Source organism: Thalassophryne amazonica, chromosome 5 (assembly GCF_902500255.1).
Source record: "Thalassophryne amazonica chromosome 5, fThaAma1.1, whole genome shotgun sequence".
Lineage (NCBI taxonomy): Eukaryota > Metazoa > Chordata > Actinopteri > Batrachoidiformes > Batrachoididae > Thalassophryne > Thalassophryne amazonica.
The window spans coordinates 126,789,558-126,807,936 of record NC_047107.1 but is presented as its reverse complement, the minus strand read 5'-3'; the positions used below and the strand labels follow the sequence as shown (position 1 = coordinate 126,807,936).

At 47.4% G+C, this 18,379-nt stretch overlaps 1 protein-coding gene across 2 annotated transcripts in view; it reads right to left on the bottom strand.

Annotated features, from left to right (window-relative positions):
* noxa1 (NADPH oxidase activator 1) overlaps window positions 1-18,379 on the bottom strand; it is a 68,271-nt gene that overhangs the window by 42,120 nt on the left and 7,772 nt on the right. For both annotated transcript variants that reach the window (XM_034171325.1, XM_034171326.1), the window contains 7 exons: window positions 15,017-15,099; window positions 14,758-14,866; window positions 5,884-6,018; window positions 4,691-4,798; window positions 4,373-4,432; window positions 4,253-4,290; window positions 4,016-4,154 (listed from right to left, as the gene is read on the bottom strand). In XM_034171325.1, the coding sequence (XP_034027216.1) occupies window positions 4,016-4,154; window positions 4,253-4,290; window positions 4,373-4,432; window positions 4,691-4,798; window positions 5,884-6,018; window positions 14,758-14,866; window positions 15,017-15,099 (672 nt within the window). The remainder of the gene's footprint in view (window positions 1-4,015; window positions 4,155-4,252; window positions 4,291-4,372; window positions 4,433-4,690; window positions 4,799-5,883; window positions 6,019-14,757; window positions 14,867-15,016; window positions 15,100-18,379) is intronic.

Here is an 18,379-nt window from a genome sequence, read left to right as displayed (position 1 = left end):
TACACGAGTCAAACCACATATAGGCAAGTCAAACCACATACAGGTGAGTCAGATCATAGGTGAGTCAGATCGTAGGTGAGTCAGACCACATATAGGCGAGTCAAACCACATATAGGTGAGTCAGATCACATATAGTCGAGTCAGATCACATATAGGCAAGTCAGATCACATATAGGCGAGTCAGACAGCATATAGGCAAGTCAGATCGCATATAGGCAAGTCAGACAGCATATAGGCAAGTCAGATCGCATATACGCGAGTCAGATCACATATAGGCGAGTCAGATCGCATATAGGCAAGTCAGATCGCATATAGGCGAGTCAGATCGCATATAGGAGAGTCAGACCGCATATAGGCAAGTCAGACAGCATATAGGCAAGTCAGATCGCATATAGGAGAGTCAGACCGCATATAGGCAAGTCAGACAGCATATAGGCAAGTCAGATCGCATATAGGCGAGTCAGATCGCATATAGGCGAGTCAGACAGCATATAGGCAAGTCAGATCGCATATAGGCGAGTCAGACCGCATATAGGCGAGTTAGACCGCATATAGGCGAGTCAGATCGCATATAGGCGAGTCAGACCACATATAGGCGAGTCAGATCGCATATAGGCAAGTCAGACCGCATATAGGCAAGTCAGATCGCATATAGGCGAGTCATACAGGTGAGTCAGACCAGATATAGGTGAGTCAGACCAGATATAGGTGAGTCAGACTGCATATAGGCAAGTCAGACAGCATATAGGCAGGTCAGATCGCATATAGGCGAGTCAGACAGCATATAGGCAAGTCAGATCGCATATACGTGAGTCAGATCACATATAGGCGAGTCAGATCGCATATAGGCAAGTCAGATCGCATACAGGCGAGTCAGATCGCATATAGGAGAGTCAGATCGCATATAGGCAAGTCAGACAGCATATAGGCAAGTCAGATCGCATATAGGCGAGTCAGACCACATATAGGCGAGTCAGATCGCATATAGGCGAGTCAGACAGCATATAGGCGAGTCAGATCGCATATAGGTGAGTTAGACCACATATAGGTGAGTCAGATCGCATATAGGCAAGTCAGACCGCATATAGGCAAGTCAGATCTCATATAGGCAAGTCAGATCGCATATAGGCGAGTCATACAGGCGAGTCAGACCAGATATAGGTGAGTCAGACCAGATATAGGCGAGTCAGACCGCATACAGGCGAGTCAGACCAGATATAGGCGAGTCAGCCCAGATATAGGTGAGTCATACAGGCAAGTCAGACCAGATATAGGTGAGTCAGACCAGATATAGGCGAGTCATACAGGCGAGTCAGACCAGATATAGGTGAGTCAGACTGCATATAGGCGAGTCAGACTGCATATAGGCGAGTCAGACCACATATAGACAAGTCATACAGGCGAGTCAGAGACTAAATATAGGTGAGTCAGACCACATATAGGCGAGTCAGACCGCATATAGGCGAGTCAGACCAGATTTAGGCGAGTGAGACCGCATATATAGGCGAGTGAGACTGCATATAGGTGAGTCAGATCACATATAGCCGAGTCATACCGCATATAGGCGAGTCATACAGGCGAGTCAGACCAGATATAGATGAGTGAGACCGCATATAGGCAAGTGAGACCGCATATAGGTGAGTCAGATCGCATATAGGCAAGTGAGACTGCATATAGGAGAGTCAGACGGCATATAGGCGGGTCAGATCACATATATGCAAGTCAGACCGCATATACACGAGTCAAACCACATATAGGCAAGTCAAACCACATACAGGTGAGTCAGATCGTAGGTGAGTCAGACCACATATAGGCGAGTCAAACCACATATAGGCGAGTCAGATTGTAGGCGAGTCAGATCACATATAGGCGAGTCAGATCACATATAGTCGAGTCAGATCACATATAGGCAAGTCAGATCACATATAGGTGAGTCACATCAGATATAGGTGAGTCAGATCAGATATAGGCGAGTCATACAGGTGAGTCAGACCAGATATAGGTGAGTCAGACCAGATATAGGTGAGTCAGACCGCATATAGGCGAGTCAGATCACAAATAGGCGAGTCAAACCACATATAGGCGAGTCAGATCGTAGGTGAGTCAGACCACATATAGACGAGTCAGATCACATATAGTCGAGTCAGACCACATATAGGCGAGTCAGATCGTAGGTGAGTCAGATCGTAGGTGAGTCAGACCACATATAGGCGAGTCAGCTCACAAATAGGCGAGTCAAACCACATATAGGCGAGTCAGACCACATATAGACAAGTCAAACCACATATAGGTGAGTCAGACCACATATAGGCAAGTCAGATCACATATAGGCGAGTCAGATCAGATATAGGCGAGTCAGACCACATATAGGTGAGTCAGATCACATATAGGCGAGTCAGACCACATATAGGCGAGTCAGATCACATATAGGCGAGTCAGACCACATATAGGCGGGTCAGACCACATATAGGTGAGTCAGACCAGATATAGGTGAGTCAGACCAGATATAGGTGAGTCAGACCGCATATAGGCGAGTCAGACCACAAATAGGCGAGTCAAACCACATATAGGCGAGTCAGATCGTAGGTGAGTCAGACCACATATAGACGAGTCAGATTACATATAGTCGAGTCAGACCACATATAGGCGAGTCAGATCGTAGGTGAGTCAGATCGTAGGTGAGTCAGACCACATATAGGCGAGTCAGCTCACAAATAGGCGAGTCAAACCACATATAGGCGAGTCAGACCACATATAGACAGGTCAGACCACATATAGGTGAGTCAGACCACATATAGGCAAGTCAGATCACATATAGGCGAGTCAGATCAGATATAGGCGAGTCAGACCACATATAGGCGAGTCAGATCACATATAGGCGAGTCAGATCACATATAGGCGAGTCAGACCACATATAGGCGGGTCAGACCACATATAGGCGAGTCAGACCACATATAGGCAAGTCAGATCACATATAGGCGAGTCAGACCACATATAGGCGAGTCAGCTCACATATAGGCGAGTCAGACCAGATATAGGAGAGTCAGATCAGATGTAGGCGAGTCAGACCACATATAGGCGAGTCAGATCACATATAGGTGAGTCAGACCACATATAGGCGAGTCAGACCACATATAGGCGAGTCAGATCACATATAGGCGAGTCAGACCACATATAGGCAAGTCAGATCACATATAGGCGAGTCAGACCACATATAGGCGAGTCAGACCACATATAGGCGAGTCAGACCACATATAGGCGAGTCAGATCACATATAGGCGAATCAGACCACCTATAGGCGAGTCAGACCACATATAGGCGAGTCAGATCACATATAGGCGAGTCAGATCACATATAGGCGAGTCAGACCAGATATAGGTGAGTCAGACTGCATCTCTCTGCAACTCATCTCTGCATATACCCTTCTCCCCCCACGTCCAAAACTCCACCCCCAGCACCATTAAGATGATGAACACATGGCCACACGGTGCTTCAGCAGCACTGACTGGGACATCTTTGAGGATGAGGACCTGGATGTGTTGTGTCAACTCTGAAACATACGTTTCCTCCTTTCTGTTGTCTACAAGATCTCACAGAGCAAACTCACTCTACACAACACTTTCTCCTTCAACTGAATGGGAGAGAGCGTCCAAATGTTTGCCCGGTAGTGTACATCATGGAACCCCCCCCAAGAAATACTTTAAAAGCACTAAAATAGCTTGTAATTTTGTGATATACCAAAAAATACGGGTGCTTTATGAAAATTTATTGACAATTTTGTCAACTTGTCAATTGTCAAATTTTGTTTTGGAAAATCAAAGGGGACGACACACAAATGAAATAATCAATGGGTTCTTTTTTCAAGAAATTCACATAAACAAGGAACATTCAGTCACTCATATCTGCTCATCTGTAACAGGTGTCTTGGATCAATGATCTGTCTGATGTCCACAAACTAAATGATTGTGGTGCTTGAAATTAGGGAACCAACCTAATGAAATCAGATGTTTCTCACCTGTCCATCATATATAACAGTTGCCATCCCGTCCCTGTCCTCTTCCCCAAACAGAAAGACCATCGCTCCCCCCGGAGCTGTCAGCTGACCGGGGCTCCGACCCATATAGGGAGCGCGCAGGCGCATGTACCGAGAATCTCTAACACACACAACAACAACAACAACAACAACAACAAGGAGTCACAGTGTGATGAGCCTCCTTTAACTATAATGTCATGTTATATGAATATTACTTACTGAGCTCCGTCCACTTTGGGCTCATAGAAACCAGGTTTCTGTCGTGTTGAGAAGAAGACGGAGTGATTATCTGCAGCTTCTTTACAGCACCATCAGAGCGTGTTCAGTCATCAGTCCTACCTGAAGCCTCAGTGGTTCAAAACCTCCAAAATCATCGTTGGGAATCACAGAGGAAATGACCTGGAAGGAGAGCATCATGGGTAAATGTGTTACTGAATCCACAATAACAATTTTGTATCTCTCTCTCTCTCTCTCTCTCTCTCTCTCTCTCTCTCTCTCTCTCTCTCTCTCTCTCTCTCTTGTGTTTTTCTCTTCATTCCATTGAAGAACGTCAGGGAGCACGTGTTCGATAAACTGATGCTCACATCCTCTGATCTTTAAGGTATAAATGTAATGTACCGTACGTGTATGATTCAGCCCTCAAACTACACACTTTACCTTGGGTTTTCCCAGGAAGTCTCTTTCCTGAAGCTGCTCCACATCTTCTTTTCTGGGACGGAACACAACACCTTCAGGTACGACCAGCGGACACAGGACCTCCTCTTTCTGGAAAAGTCAGATACTGTCTTTTAAATACAAATGACAGTACTTTAAACTTTGCAGAGGTACATTTTCTGGTCCTCTGTGCAGAAGGTGGCCGCTCTGAGTCCCAGTTGGGATCGACTAGCGCCTGAGGCCTCCCTCCCATCTGAAGGAGCTGCCCAGATGACCTTGTGGTGCCATGGCCTGACACATATACTCCTCTATCAGGAGCATCTCTGATGCTCGGAGTCAAGTCTGGGACTCACCTACTCTGGAAAGAGTACATATGGAGTCAGTATAAACTCTGTCATAGTGTAAATTACAACACATGGTCACTCCCAAGTGGTCACATTTTGACACAAAAGGTCCATTCTGACTGAACGTTGGGCAGCTCCTTCTGAGTCCCTGTGTGACAGGCGGGGAAACACCAGCTTTAATGACCACGATCACAACCCAAACATAGATTAATGCTCCCTGACGACAGTTCTGTCTGTTATCAGAAAGAAAAGACGCTGCTGTGAAAAAATCATCCACGTGCTGTCATTGGTCACCTTTAGCATGCTGTGACCCTGTTTTCTGCTGGTTTTCATTTGCTATTTGTAAATCCAGGCATGAGAATTGGACATCTTGAAAAATCCTGAAACTCTGCAGGAGGTCTGGGGCCTGCTGTTGGAGCTCCTCAGTTTTAGGCCAAATTAGACCCATTTGAAGGCTTATTTTGGCCACCAAGCAGAGGCTTGAAAACAGTCAGGAATAATTCTTGCAGATTGTCCTAGAAAAAAAATCCGGAATTTAGGAAAAATCCTGAAAATTCTCATGCCTGTAAATCCCATTTCATTCATTAAATTTCTCACGGTTCCATTACAAATGTTGACTCCTGCATCCACATTCACATTCTGAGGAACATCGTCTACATGTTTCTGTGGGCTCAAACCTCGAGATACTCACGGTTCTAAAACTAAACTTGAGTTTAGTTTTAGAACTGTTCTTAATGAGCACAGACAAACCAGACGCTACTTAGTTTGGAGATTTGAGTCTCATGACTTTGGAGAACATGTTTCTAAGGTCAAATCGGTGCACTAAGGAGCACAGGACGTTCTGACACTCACCATGATGCTGTCCAAAGCCATTTCAAAGTTGCCTCCTCGACCTGCTCCTTTCTCCTGGATGGCTGATACCAGGACCTCCCTTGCTCGCTCCCACTGGCCCATCCGACAGTAAACAGCTGCTGCGTTGTATAACACCTACCAGGCATCACAGAAACACACATTTATGTCACATTCATTATTTTTAGTTTTGTAAACCTCTTCTGCTGCCTATATGTTCATTACACAATGGAGGAGAGTACGAGCCTGTGCACACGATACAAAATGACATCACCGCTCAATAACTGCAGGATGTCTACGTTGAGAAGTAGACTGTGTAATTCTTATGAACAAATACCTTAAAAAGAGTGTATTGAAAATACAAGGTCCCAAAGATGAATCAGGGGGTAGATACAAGAACATGTGTGATTGACTGTCTCTTGGTTCTCATTTAAAATCAGTGCTTGTTGATTCAAAACATTATTAAGCTGCAGACCAACTTTAAAATCACAGATTTATCATGAAAGGCATCAGAGGGCTGCAAACTGGGATAGATCCAAACCCCATTCATGTTCATGTTACCAATCAATCACAAATATGTTACTGATGAATATAAAAATTACATCATCTCTCTGGCCCTATTGGTTGCAGAGATACAGAAGAAATTATGTTTTTCACCCCATGTCTTTGTTAACCTTGACCTTTGTCCAATCCTTTCAAAAAGTTAATTATCCTGAGACACCTTCCCAAGTAATATTCCCACCATGTTTGACGAAAATCTGTTAAGCTGTTTTTTAGTTATCTTGTTCAGACACACACACACACACACAGGACTGATTATAATCCCCTGCTTTGCTGCTTTGCCAGTGCACAACATAATAATAAGCAAATAAGCAAAGCAGACAAGTGAGGGAAGGTTCCAAGACTTCAGTTCCTATAATTGGGAATGTACTGTTCCTCAAGTGTCTTCTGCAGATTAGAGATATTTATAATCTTTTGGAAAATGCTGCCTTTACCACAGCACGATGTTCTGTTTGCTCTACAGCCTGAGTGTTGTGTGATCAAAGAGCCTTTTGTCTGCAGGGACAATAAAACTCAGACGCGTTAATGCAATAATGACTCTTAATTGTTTCAGACTCTGGGAATGTAAATTTCCAGCACAGATTATGGGGACGAGGACAGGATGTCTCCACTGATCATCTGGGCAGACGCACCGAATGACGGTGGGCCGCCTTGGCAAACTCTCTAACCTCAGTGACATCTGAATTAGACGGAGGGCTGGTCACACGTCTCCACAGATTGTCAATACAGAAATTTAATTGGGCTGATTTGGTGAGTTTGGTGAGTGTAATTAATAAGAATATAGAAGATAAGGTGAATAAGAAGTCTGCGGGTCACAGAGCTTTCTCTTATCATGCCCCTGTTCTGTGGAATGATCTCCCCGCGTCAATAAAACAGTCAGATTCTGTGGAGAATTTCAAGTCAACTTAAGACGCACTTCTTTTCCCTTTCATATGGCTAGCATACTGGTACAGTTTTGTTTTACACTTTTACTCTTTTAATTCATTTATTAGTCATTGGAGCGGGCCGCGGCCTCCACTTTACCTAAATTCTGGGTCTTTTAGTGAAGTTTAGGGCTAGCGGCCGGTGATCACCTTAGTATTTCTTCTGTTTTTGTTGTTGATTAATGCTGACAAATTACAGTGTATTTCTTGTCTTTCTGATGCCTGATTCTGTTTGAACTCTTCCTGTCATCCACAGTTGGTCCTTTAGGTGTTGAAGTCCGAGTGTAAACACAAAGCAAACGTTGGGGTGGTCTCAACTGTACCAGGGGGATGTTTTTGACAGTTAGTGAGGACTGAGAGTTTTTCAAGGTTACCGTTAAACATTCAGTCAGGACTGTTGTCTAAGAATCTGAACTGGGGTTTTGTTCACATTGTACCTAAATGTTTTGGTTTTTGAAAATTCAGAAGAAACTGCAAAGGGCATATTTAATCTGGATTAATTTTCTTCATATAATGGCAAAAGTCTATAAAAAGTAAAAGTTGGAATTTATTTTGTTGCATTACTTGTTTGTTTTTTTTTAATCATTGCTCCAGTTATGAAAATACATTTCTTAAATTTGTCACTTTTATACACGATTGGATAGTTTACATTAGAAGAAGAAAAAAGTTTAGTAAAAAATTTTAAAAAAATCAAGTTTCGCCTGATGAAGATGGGATGCTTTGGTCTACAGTTCAACTGGAGAGAGAGAGAGAGAGAGAGAGAGAGAGAGAGAGAACTTGCCAGGAGACTAATGTTCTTGCCGGCCCCTGCTTTAGGGCATAATGCGAAAGTAAAATTGAGACCTTTTTGATACTATATGGGAGACATTCATACGTAGGAGTGGGACCTGTAGCCAAGCAAAGAACTTGGAAGCACTTTATAATAACTACACTCTATGAAGCATTTGTGAGCCATGAGTTCAGACTTTGTTCATCACTTGTAAACCATTGTTCATACATTAATTCTCTTTCCCCTATGTATTGTTCTCTGCTGTGGGGTCCCCATTCATGCTAAAACCTTTACATGTAGAGCTGCTTCAGAGTTGTATGGGTGTCATGGTCGCTTCCCTAACTCGTCTCCTTGCATGTTCTTTCACTTTTTGTTGACTGCCTACTCCAGTCAGAATGACCATATGGTACCTTACTGTTGGGTGGCACAGTGGATTAGTGGTTAGTGCTCACAGCAAGAAGGTCGTGGGATCGCTTCCTGCCCTATCTGTGAGGAGTTTGCATGTTCTCCCTGTGTCTGTGTGGGTTTCCTCCCACAATCATAAACATGCTTATTTAGGGTCTGCTCCTTTCTCTGCCCCTGACAAAGGCAGCATCTCTACATCTAGACTTGGTCCCCGGACGCCGGACTGTGGCTGTCCACTGCTCCCAGTGGTTGGATTGTGTCTAACTGTACTTATGATGGGTTAAATGTAGAGGACAAACTTTGTTGTATGTCTGTAAGTACAATGACATTAAAGGCCCTTCTTTCTTTGTTTTTGTATTACTGGCATAACAAGTGACTTGAATTTTATTCTATCACCCTTTGGCTTGTGTAAAGACAAAATTGCTGTAAAAGTGATTTCGATGTGTTATATTAAAGGGTATACATACTTGAGTTGACTTTTGCTGCACTGAGTTAGTACTTTGGGGTCTGTATTTTCAACATAGCTTTTTTAAGTACTTTTTTTTTTGGTTGTCTCGAAGATGAAATGACCTTCTTGTCAACTTAGAGCAAATGCAGTTATTTGAAGGTGAAATAATTTTGACCATAAAAAGTGAGTATGTGTCAGTAATTACTTCCCGGAATGTAACTGTTCCATGAACAGGTGCTTCAGTACACTAAAGTGTCAGGATGTGAGTTTTTTCTGCTGTTATTTCTCCACTGTGGTTTGTTTTTGTCTGTTTGGTTGCTGCCTGGTTTGTTTGTTTTTTTCTCTTGTTGGGTTTTTGCCTGCTTGGGTTTTTCTGTCTCTTTCTCTCTTGTCTGTCTCTCTTGGAGCTTGGTGGTGGGTGGGTCTCTCTCTCTCTCTCTCTCTCTCTCTGGCCACACCCTCGTTCTGGTGCTTTCCAAGCTCACCTGTTCTCAGTTTTCATCACCTGACTGTATTTATCCTGCTCTTTTTGCTCTGCTCCTTTGCCAGATCGATGCTCCTCGTGCCGTCCTTCCAGCTCTGTATTTTGTATTCTCGTCCTGCCTGCTTCTTGTGTTTTTCGACTACCTGCCTGTACCCACAACCACACCTTTTGCCTGATGTTCCTGGTTTTGTTACTCTTGTTGGACTGCCTTACTGTGTACCGAACCCCGTTTACTGTTCCAGTAAACTGCTTTACATACAGATCCATGTGTCTGAGTCCTGCATTTGCGTCCTGCGCAAACCATCACCCAGACCTAATATAAAGGATGACGTCCTCAGCAGCCTTATCACTGGGTTCGTCACCAGCTTGATAAAGATGTATCTTAAGACGTCTTTTGAATCTGAGCTTTAAATATCCAGACACGTATCTAGTTTTGCCTTCATGATGAGACAAATATTCTGAGAAATTTCTGAACACACAAAATACTGCACAAACATTTTATCATTTTCATTCAAATATAGTGTTTAACTGTTTTCCCTCATTCATTCATTCATCATTGAACTGCTTATCCATGTCCTGGTCACTGTGGCAGCAGAGCAAGCAGCTCATCCCACACTTCCCTATCCTCAGTTAAGTCCTGTAACTCCTGGGGGATCCCAAGGCATTCCCAAGACAGGTGGGAAATATAATCTCTCCTGTGTGTCCTTCCCAGGGGCCTCCTCCCAATTGGAGGTGTCTGGAAGACCTCCATAAGGAGATGACCAGGGGGCATCCTCACCAGGTACCTGAACCACCTCAACTGGCTTCATTCGATGGGAAGAAGCAGCGGCTCTACTTAGAGTCCCTCCCGGATATTCGAGCTTCTCTCCCTGTCCAGGAGTGTAAGCCCAGATACCCCACAGATGAATCCCATTTCCACCGCTTTCTTTCATTTATTACAAAAGGTTGACTGGTAAATTGAGAGCCTCACCTTCCAGCTCAGTTCCTTCTTCACCATGATGGTCCAGTACAGTTCCCGAAAGATTTCAGATGCTGCCCCAATTGGTCTATCGATGTCACACTCCAGCTTCCTTGATTAATATTTTCTTTATTACTGGGCCAATAGAAAACTACATTTGAAATATCTAAATATTGTTGTTTGCTGCAGCTCAGGATGTAAACAAAGGTTGAGAATCCCTCCTCAGCCACTCCTCCTCAAACCTCCACTCTCCACACTGAGCATGATGAATGACAGTTGGAGCCTTTTAACAGGATTAACAGCTCTCTATATGGGAAATTTCTGGAAAGTGACTCCCATCTACAATCTGGGAACATAAATAAATAAAACTTCAACAGCTGTGTGGTGAGTAGTTAGTACTGCTGCCTTTTTAGAAATGGGGGGGGGGGGCAGTGAACTCACTCACTCATCTTCAATCGCTTTTTCGGGTTTGGGTCGCGGGGCCAACAGCTCCAGCAGGGGACCCCAGATTTCCTATTCCCGTGCCACATTGACCACCTCTGACTGGGGGATCCAGAGGCGTTCCCAGGCCAGTGTGGAGATATAATCTCTCCACCTAGTCCTGGGTCTTCCCCGGGGTCTCCTCCCAGATGAACGTGTCTGGAACACCTCCCTTGGGAGGCGCCCAGGAGGCATCCTTACCAGATGTCTGACCACCTCAGCTGACTCCTTTCAACGCGAAGGAGCAGCAACTATACTCCGAGCTCCACACGGATGACTGAACTTCTTATCCTATCTCTAAGGGAGACAACAGCCACCCTCTTGAAGAAGCCCATTTTGGCCACTTGTACCCGCGATCTAGTTCTTTCGGTCATGACCCAACACTCCTCATGACCATAGGTGAGAGTAGGAATGAAGATCGACCAGTAGATCGAGAGCTTTGCCTTTTGGGTCAGCTCCATTTTCATCCCAACAGTACGGTAGAGCGAGTCCAATACCGCCCCTGCTGAGCCGATTCTCTGGCCAATCTCATGCTCTATCATCCCCTCACTCATGAACAAGACCCCGAGGTACTTGAACTCCTTCATTTGGGGCAAGGCCGTATTCCCGTAGGCAATCCATCGGTTTCCTGCTGAGAACCATGGCCTCAGATTTAGAGGTGGTGATCCTCATCCCAGTTGCTGAAGCCAACAGGACCATATCATCTGCACAAAGCAGTGATGAGACCTTGAGCCCACCAAACCAGAAACCCCCCAACTACGCCTCGTTATCCTGTCCATGAATATCACAAACAGGATTGGTGACAAGGCGCAGTCCTGGCGGAGGCCAACCTCCACCGGAAATAAGTACAACTTACTGTCGAGCACCCGAACACAGCTCTCACTTTGCAGGTACAGAGGTTGGATGGCCCTGAGAAGGAACCCCCTCACTACATACTCCTGCAGCACCTCCCACAGTATATCTCAGGGTACCCGATCATACGCCTTCTCCATTCCACAAAACACATGTAGACTGGGTGGGCATACTCCCAGGCACCCTCCAGGATCCTTGTGAGAGTAAAGAGCTGGTCGGTTGTTCCACGACCAGGACGGAACCCGCATTGTTCCTCGTCAATCAGAGTTTCAACTATTGGCTGAACCCTCCTTTCCTGCACCCTGGAGTAGACTTTACCAGGGAGGCTGAGTAGTGTGATGCCCCTGTGGTTGGCACACACTCTCTGGTCCCCCTTTTTAAATATGGGGACCACCACCCCAGTTTGCCACTCCTTAGGTACTGTCCCAGACCTCAAAGCAATGTTGAAGAGACGTCTCATCCAAGACAATCCCTCCACACCCAGAGCCTTCAGCTTTTCTGGACGGATCTCATCAACCCCCGGGGCCTTGCTACTGTGGAGTTGTTTGACTACCTCAGTGACTTCCACCAGGGAAATTGATGAAAATCCTCCATTAACTTCCAGCTCTGCTCCTACTATAGAGGGCGCTCCGGTCTGATGCAGGAATTCCTCAAAGTGTTCCTTCCAGTGCCGGATTACATCCTCAGTTGAGGTCAACAGAGTCCCATCCTTACTGTAGACTGCTTGGATGGTTCCCCATTTTCCCCTCCCGAGGTGCTTCACGGTCCGTCAGAAGCACCTTGGTGCCGACCAAAAGTCCTTATGCATGGTTGGTCCAAACTCTTCCCACCCGCTGCTTTGCCTCCCCCACAGCAGAGGCTGCTGCCCTTCGGGCCTGTCGGTACCTTGCAACTGCCTCTGGAGTCCTCTGAGATAACATATCCCGGAAGGACTCCTTCTTCAGTTAAACGGCTTCCCCAACCACCGGTGTCCACCATGTTGTTCGAGGGTTGCCACCCCTTGAGGCACCTAAGACCCTCAGGCCACAGCTCCCCACTGCAGCTTCAGCAAGGCAAGCTTTGAGCATCGCCCATTCTGGTTCAGTGCCCCCAACCTCCACAGAGATGCTAGAGAAGCTCTTCCGGAGGTGTGAGTTGAAGATCTGTCAGACAGGGGCTCCTTCAGACATTCCCAGTTCACCCGCACGATCCGTTTGGGCTTACCAGGTCTGTCCAAAGTCCTCCCCCACCCTCTGATCCAACTCAGCACCAGATGATGATCAGTTGACAGCTCTGCCCCTCTCTTCACCTGAGTGTCCAGAACATGCGACCTCAAATCAGATGATACAATCATAAAATCGATCATCGATCTTCGGCCTAGGGTGCTCTGCTACCATGTACACTTATGAGCATCCTTATGTTCGAACATGGTGTTCGTTATGGACAGTCCATGACTAGCACAGAAGTCCAATAACAAACGACCATTCGGGTTTAGATCAGGGAGGCCGTTCCTCCCAATCACGCCTCTCCAGGTGTCTCTGTCATTGCCCATGTGTACGTTGAAGTCCCCCAGCAGAACAATGGAGTCCCCCACCGGAGCCCCATACAGGACTCCATTTGGGGACTCCAAGAAGGCCGAATACTCCAAAATGCTGTTCGGTGCATACGCACAAACAACAGTCAGATGCAGGGAGGCAACCCTCTAGTCTACTGGAGTAAACTCCAACGTAGCGGCACTCAGCCAGGGACTCGTATGTATCCCCACACCCACCCGGCGCCTCACCCCCTGGGCAACGCCAGAGAAGAATAAGGTCCAACCCCTATCAAGGAGAGTGGTTCTGGAGCAAAGGCTGTGCGTGGAGGCAAGGCCCACCAGATCTAACTGGTATCGCTCCACCTTCCACACAAGCTCCGGCTCCTTCCCCCACAGCGAGGTAACGTTCCACACCCCCAGAGCTAGCCCCTGCAGTCTGCGTCTGGTCCGTCGTGGCCCTCGACTTTCACTGCCACCCAAAGAACAGCGCACCCAACACCAACAGTTCCCCCTGCGGGTGGTGAGCCCACAGGGTGAAGATGGAAGGTCCATGTTGCTTTTTCAGGCTGTGCCTGACTGGGCTCCGTGGCAAGCCCAGCCACCAGGCGCTTGCTGACGGGCCCTACATCCAGGCCTGGCTCCAGATGAGGGCCCCAGGCTTCCTCCGGACCGGGTCACATTTCCTCTACCTCGTTCTATCATGGTGTCTTATGAACCATTCTTAGTCTGGCCTCTCGCCTGAGACCAATTTGCCATGGGACACCCTACCAGGACCACAAAGGCTCCAGACAACACAGCTCTCAAGTTCATAGCGGCACACAAACCTCTCCACCACGATAAGGTGATGGTTCCCGGAGAGGGGGGCAACAGTGATGTGATGTGGAAATCTCATACACTCAATGTGCATATGATGCCGGAATATGATCAGGAACAGAAAAGCTCAGAGGATAAAAGGAGTGTTGCTTCATTCTCTGCATCTTTAAGCTACTAAATCTTCACATAGACAATAGTTGTTGGCTGCTATATTCATGTAAAATGTCATTCATAACACTTTTAAAGCTCCAAAGCAAATGGTATTCCATAATCAGTTCAGCTCACAACCTTCCTGAGACAATAAGGTGGCCAACTGGAACTGGAACCGGTCTGATTTGATTTGTGTATCGCTGATGGTCAGCCTGCAGTATGATTTATGAGACCTGACTCTCAGCCTGGAAACACCTTCTCCAAAAACACACCATTGTTTCAGCTGCACTGTGAGAAATATGCAGCATTCCCGTCTTTCACAATCTCCATCAATGAAGCTTTGTTCTTGTGCACCAGGTGTACCGTTTTATCCACATCGTAGGAGGTGATGGCACACTGTTCATTCTCACTGGCTCTGACAGACATCCCGCACTTGCCTTTCTGTCTGTCTGGTGTGGTATTGCCCTGTAGTGGCTGGATCTTTTACGGTAATCAAAGTGTGACATGAAAGAGGTTCAGACCTGCCAGCTGTGCAGTTTAAAGCGCAGTCCGAGCTGTTTGTAGTCGATGACCATGTTTCCTCGCATATGCTTCTGAGCCCAGATACAATCTGACAGAGCCTCCTCCAACCTGGACAGTCAGGCAAAAAACACAGAGAAGGAGAACGCTAATCAGGACCCTCTAGATGAATACAGCCAGGAAGCAGTTATGTATGTGAGTTCAAAGCCTTTGACGATCCTTAAACTGCAGATGGAAGTGGAACAAACTGCTGCTGCTTACCTGTCAATCTGCATCATCATGGCCGCTCGCTGGAAAAAGGCAACAGCAAGACGTTCATCCTTTGCAATGGTGATGTCTAAAGCCTGTTCACAACACAGAGCAAAGAAATCAAATCAGCACGGATGCTCTGTATCCGTGTTTATCAGGCTGGAGGGGAAGAGGAAAGTTGTAATCTGCATGTCTGTCTGTGGTGATATATTCAAAAGACACAGAGCAATTTCAATCATACTGGGTGGATGAACTCGGTGGACCAGACTCTCGCAACACGTCATATCAAGTTCAAAGGTCAAGTCAGACATCATCATTTAAAATACACGAATGACTGCAGGAGACACTTTGGAATGTGAAAATACTCTGCAGATCATCCATACCTTTAACACAGGACATGAGGTTTAATTTATTTGCATATAAAAGCAACAGGTTGGTTGATGTTGGCCGAGTCCCACAGCAGCCTATCCTCAAGGTTCTTGAAATGCAGCAATATCTCCACCTGCTGCACATTTATCATTAATGCAGGTATAATTGAGTTTCATGAAGAGCTCAAGTATACACATGTATAACATATGTATGTATGTTTATATATATATATATATATATATATATATATATACATACATATGTTGTGTGGGCCGCTGAAGAGGAGGTACTGCTGGCCCATCACAACCAGAGGGCGCCCTGTCTGGAGTGCGGGCTCCAGGCACCAGAGGGCGCTGCCGCCTCACAGGAGCAGCCGGGGTGACAGCTGTCACTTATCGCCTACGACAGCTGTCACCAATCATCTGATCAGCAGTGGTATATCAGCAGGACGACATCTCCACCTCTTTGCCGAGATATCGCTCTACCAAGGAGGTAACGTTCTCAGCTGACTGTGTTGACTTCCTGACAGGAATATCTGTTGCTTGTGTGTGTTGGACAGCAGATATTCTGTTTCTTTTTCCGACGAGAGGTGGAGGTGGTTTTCCCACCATACGTGTTGCTGGTGCACACGCACCCACATCTAACTGTTTTTGTTCCTCGCCAGCAGTACCAGATCCGACAAGCGGAGGCAGTGGCCACCTGGGTGTTCGGGACTTGGCGGCTCCAGTATTCCCGGGGTTCGGTGGCGGAGGAAATCGTGTGGTTCCGGTTCTGCTTTGGACGGACGTCTCTTATCTTCGAGCCTGCCCACGTGACACATTTTTTGTAAATTGACTACTTGTCTACAATTGTAATTCGCTGTATTGGTTGTGCTTCTTCACAACAGTAAAGTGTTGTTATTTGACTTCCTCCATTGTCCGTTCATTTGCGCCCCCTGTTGTGGGTCCGTGTTCCTACACTTTCACAACAGGATATCTCGGCCAACGTCATGGACCCCGAGGGGCGTCAACCGGCTGTTGAACAGCCAGTGGAAGAACAGGGCGCACAGGCGTCTGCAGGAGGAATGATCGGTGAGTTGCAGCGAATCCTCACCGCCTTTACGGCTCGGTTGGATCTAATGACCGAGCAGAACGTCCTCCTTAACCGCAGGGTGGAGGCTCTCGCCGCTCAGGTGGAAGCGCGCCCTCAGGGCGCTGCTGTGGCTCTCCCTCCTGTCGATCCTGTGCGCAACAGTGACATTCCACAGGTCGTTCAACGACCCCTCCCACCTTCCCCTGAAGCATACATAAGCCCTCCAGAGCCATACGGGGGTTGTGTGGAAACGTGCGCGGACTTTCTTATGCAGTGTTCGCTTGTCTTCGCACAACGTCCCGTCATGTACGCGACTGATGCTAGCAAGATAGCTTATGTTATAACTCTGCTTCGCGGTGAGGCACGCGCTTGGGCTACAGCGCTCTGGGAGCAAAATTCACGGCTCCTTCAGACATATGATGGGTTTGTGAGGGAGTTCAGAACAGTGTTCGATTACCCAAATAGAGGAGAGACCGCTTCAGCCGTGCTGCTGTCAATGAGACAGGGGCGTCGGAGGGCAGCTGCTTATGCAGTCGACTTCCGCATCGCGGCTGCGAGGTCCGGCTGGAATAGCACTGCCCTCCATGCCGCCTTCGTAAACGGACTGTCGTTGGTCCTGAAGGAGCACCTGGTGGCTAAGGACGAACCGCGGGATTTAGACGGGCTTATTGATCTGGTTATACGATTAGACAATCGGTTAGAAGAACGCCGTCGGGAACGAGACGAAGGCCGTGGCCGGGCACGCGCCGTCCCTCTCCCTTCCGGTTCCAACCGAGCTCCGCCCTCCCCACGCTCCACGGCCTCTACGCTCCGTGTGGTTACAGCTCCCCCTGCTGATGAAGCTATGGACACGAGCAGGGCCACATTTAGGATAGACAGAGGAGGCTGGTCCGCGGAGCGTGCTTTGTTTGTGGCTCGATAGAGCATCAAGTGAGGGACTGCCCCGAGCGGTTAAACACCAACGCCCGCCCCTAGAGACTGGGCTAGGGGTGGGCCAAGACATTCACGTGGGACACACCCATATTGCCACACGACTCCCAGTTACAATCCTTTATGAGGATTTAACCCTTCAGGCCCCAGCACTGGTGGACACGGGCTCTGAAGGGAATTTGCTAGACAGCAAATGGGCCAGGGAGGCAGGGCTCCCTCTGGTGGCACTTACTTCACCTGTGCGAGTACGGGCACTAGATGGCTCCCTTCTCCCTTTAATCACACATAAGACACCTCCAGTAACTCTGGTGGTGTCAGGAAACCACCGGGAGGAGATCGAGAATTTTGTGACTCCTGCCACCTCCCGTGTGATCCTTGGGTTCCCCTGGATGTTGAAACACAATCCCCGGATCGATTGGCCATCCGGGGTAGTGGTACAGTGGAGCGAGACCTGCCATCGGGTATGTTTAGGTTCCTCGGTTCCTCCCGGTTCCCAAGCTAGGGAGGAGGTCAGAGTCCCGCCCAATCTTGGGACGGTGCCGGTGGAGTACCATGACCTTGTGGATGTGTTCCATAAGGATCTGGCACTCACCCTTCCCCCGCACCGCCCGTACGATTGTGCCATTGATTTGGTTCCGGGCGTTGAGTTCCCGTCCAGCAGGCTGTACAACCTCTCACGACCGGAGCGCGAATCAATGGAGACCTACATCCGGGACTCTTTAGCTGCCGGGTTGATCCGGAATTCCACCTCCCCGATGGGTGCAGGTTTCTTTTTTGTGGGGAAGAAAGATGGCGGACTTCGTCCATGCATTGATTACAGGGGGCTGAACGAAATCACGGTTCGTAACCGATACCCATTGCCCTTGTTAGATTCAGTGTTCACGCCCCTGCATGGAGCCCAAATATTCACTAAGCTAGATCTTAGAAATGCGTATCACCTGGTTCGGATGCGGAAGGGAGACGAGTGGAAGACGGCATTTAACACCCCCTTAGGTCACTTTGAGT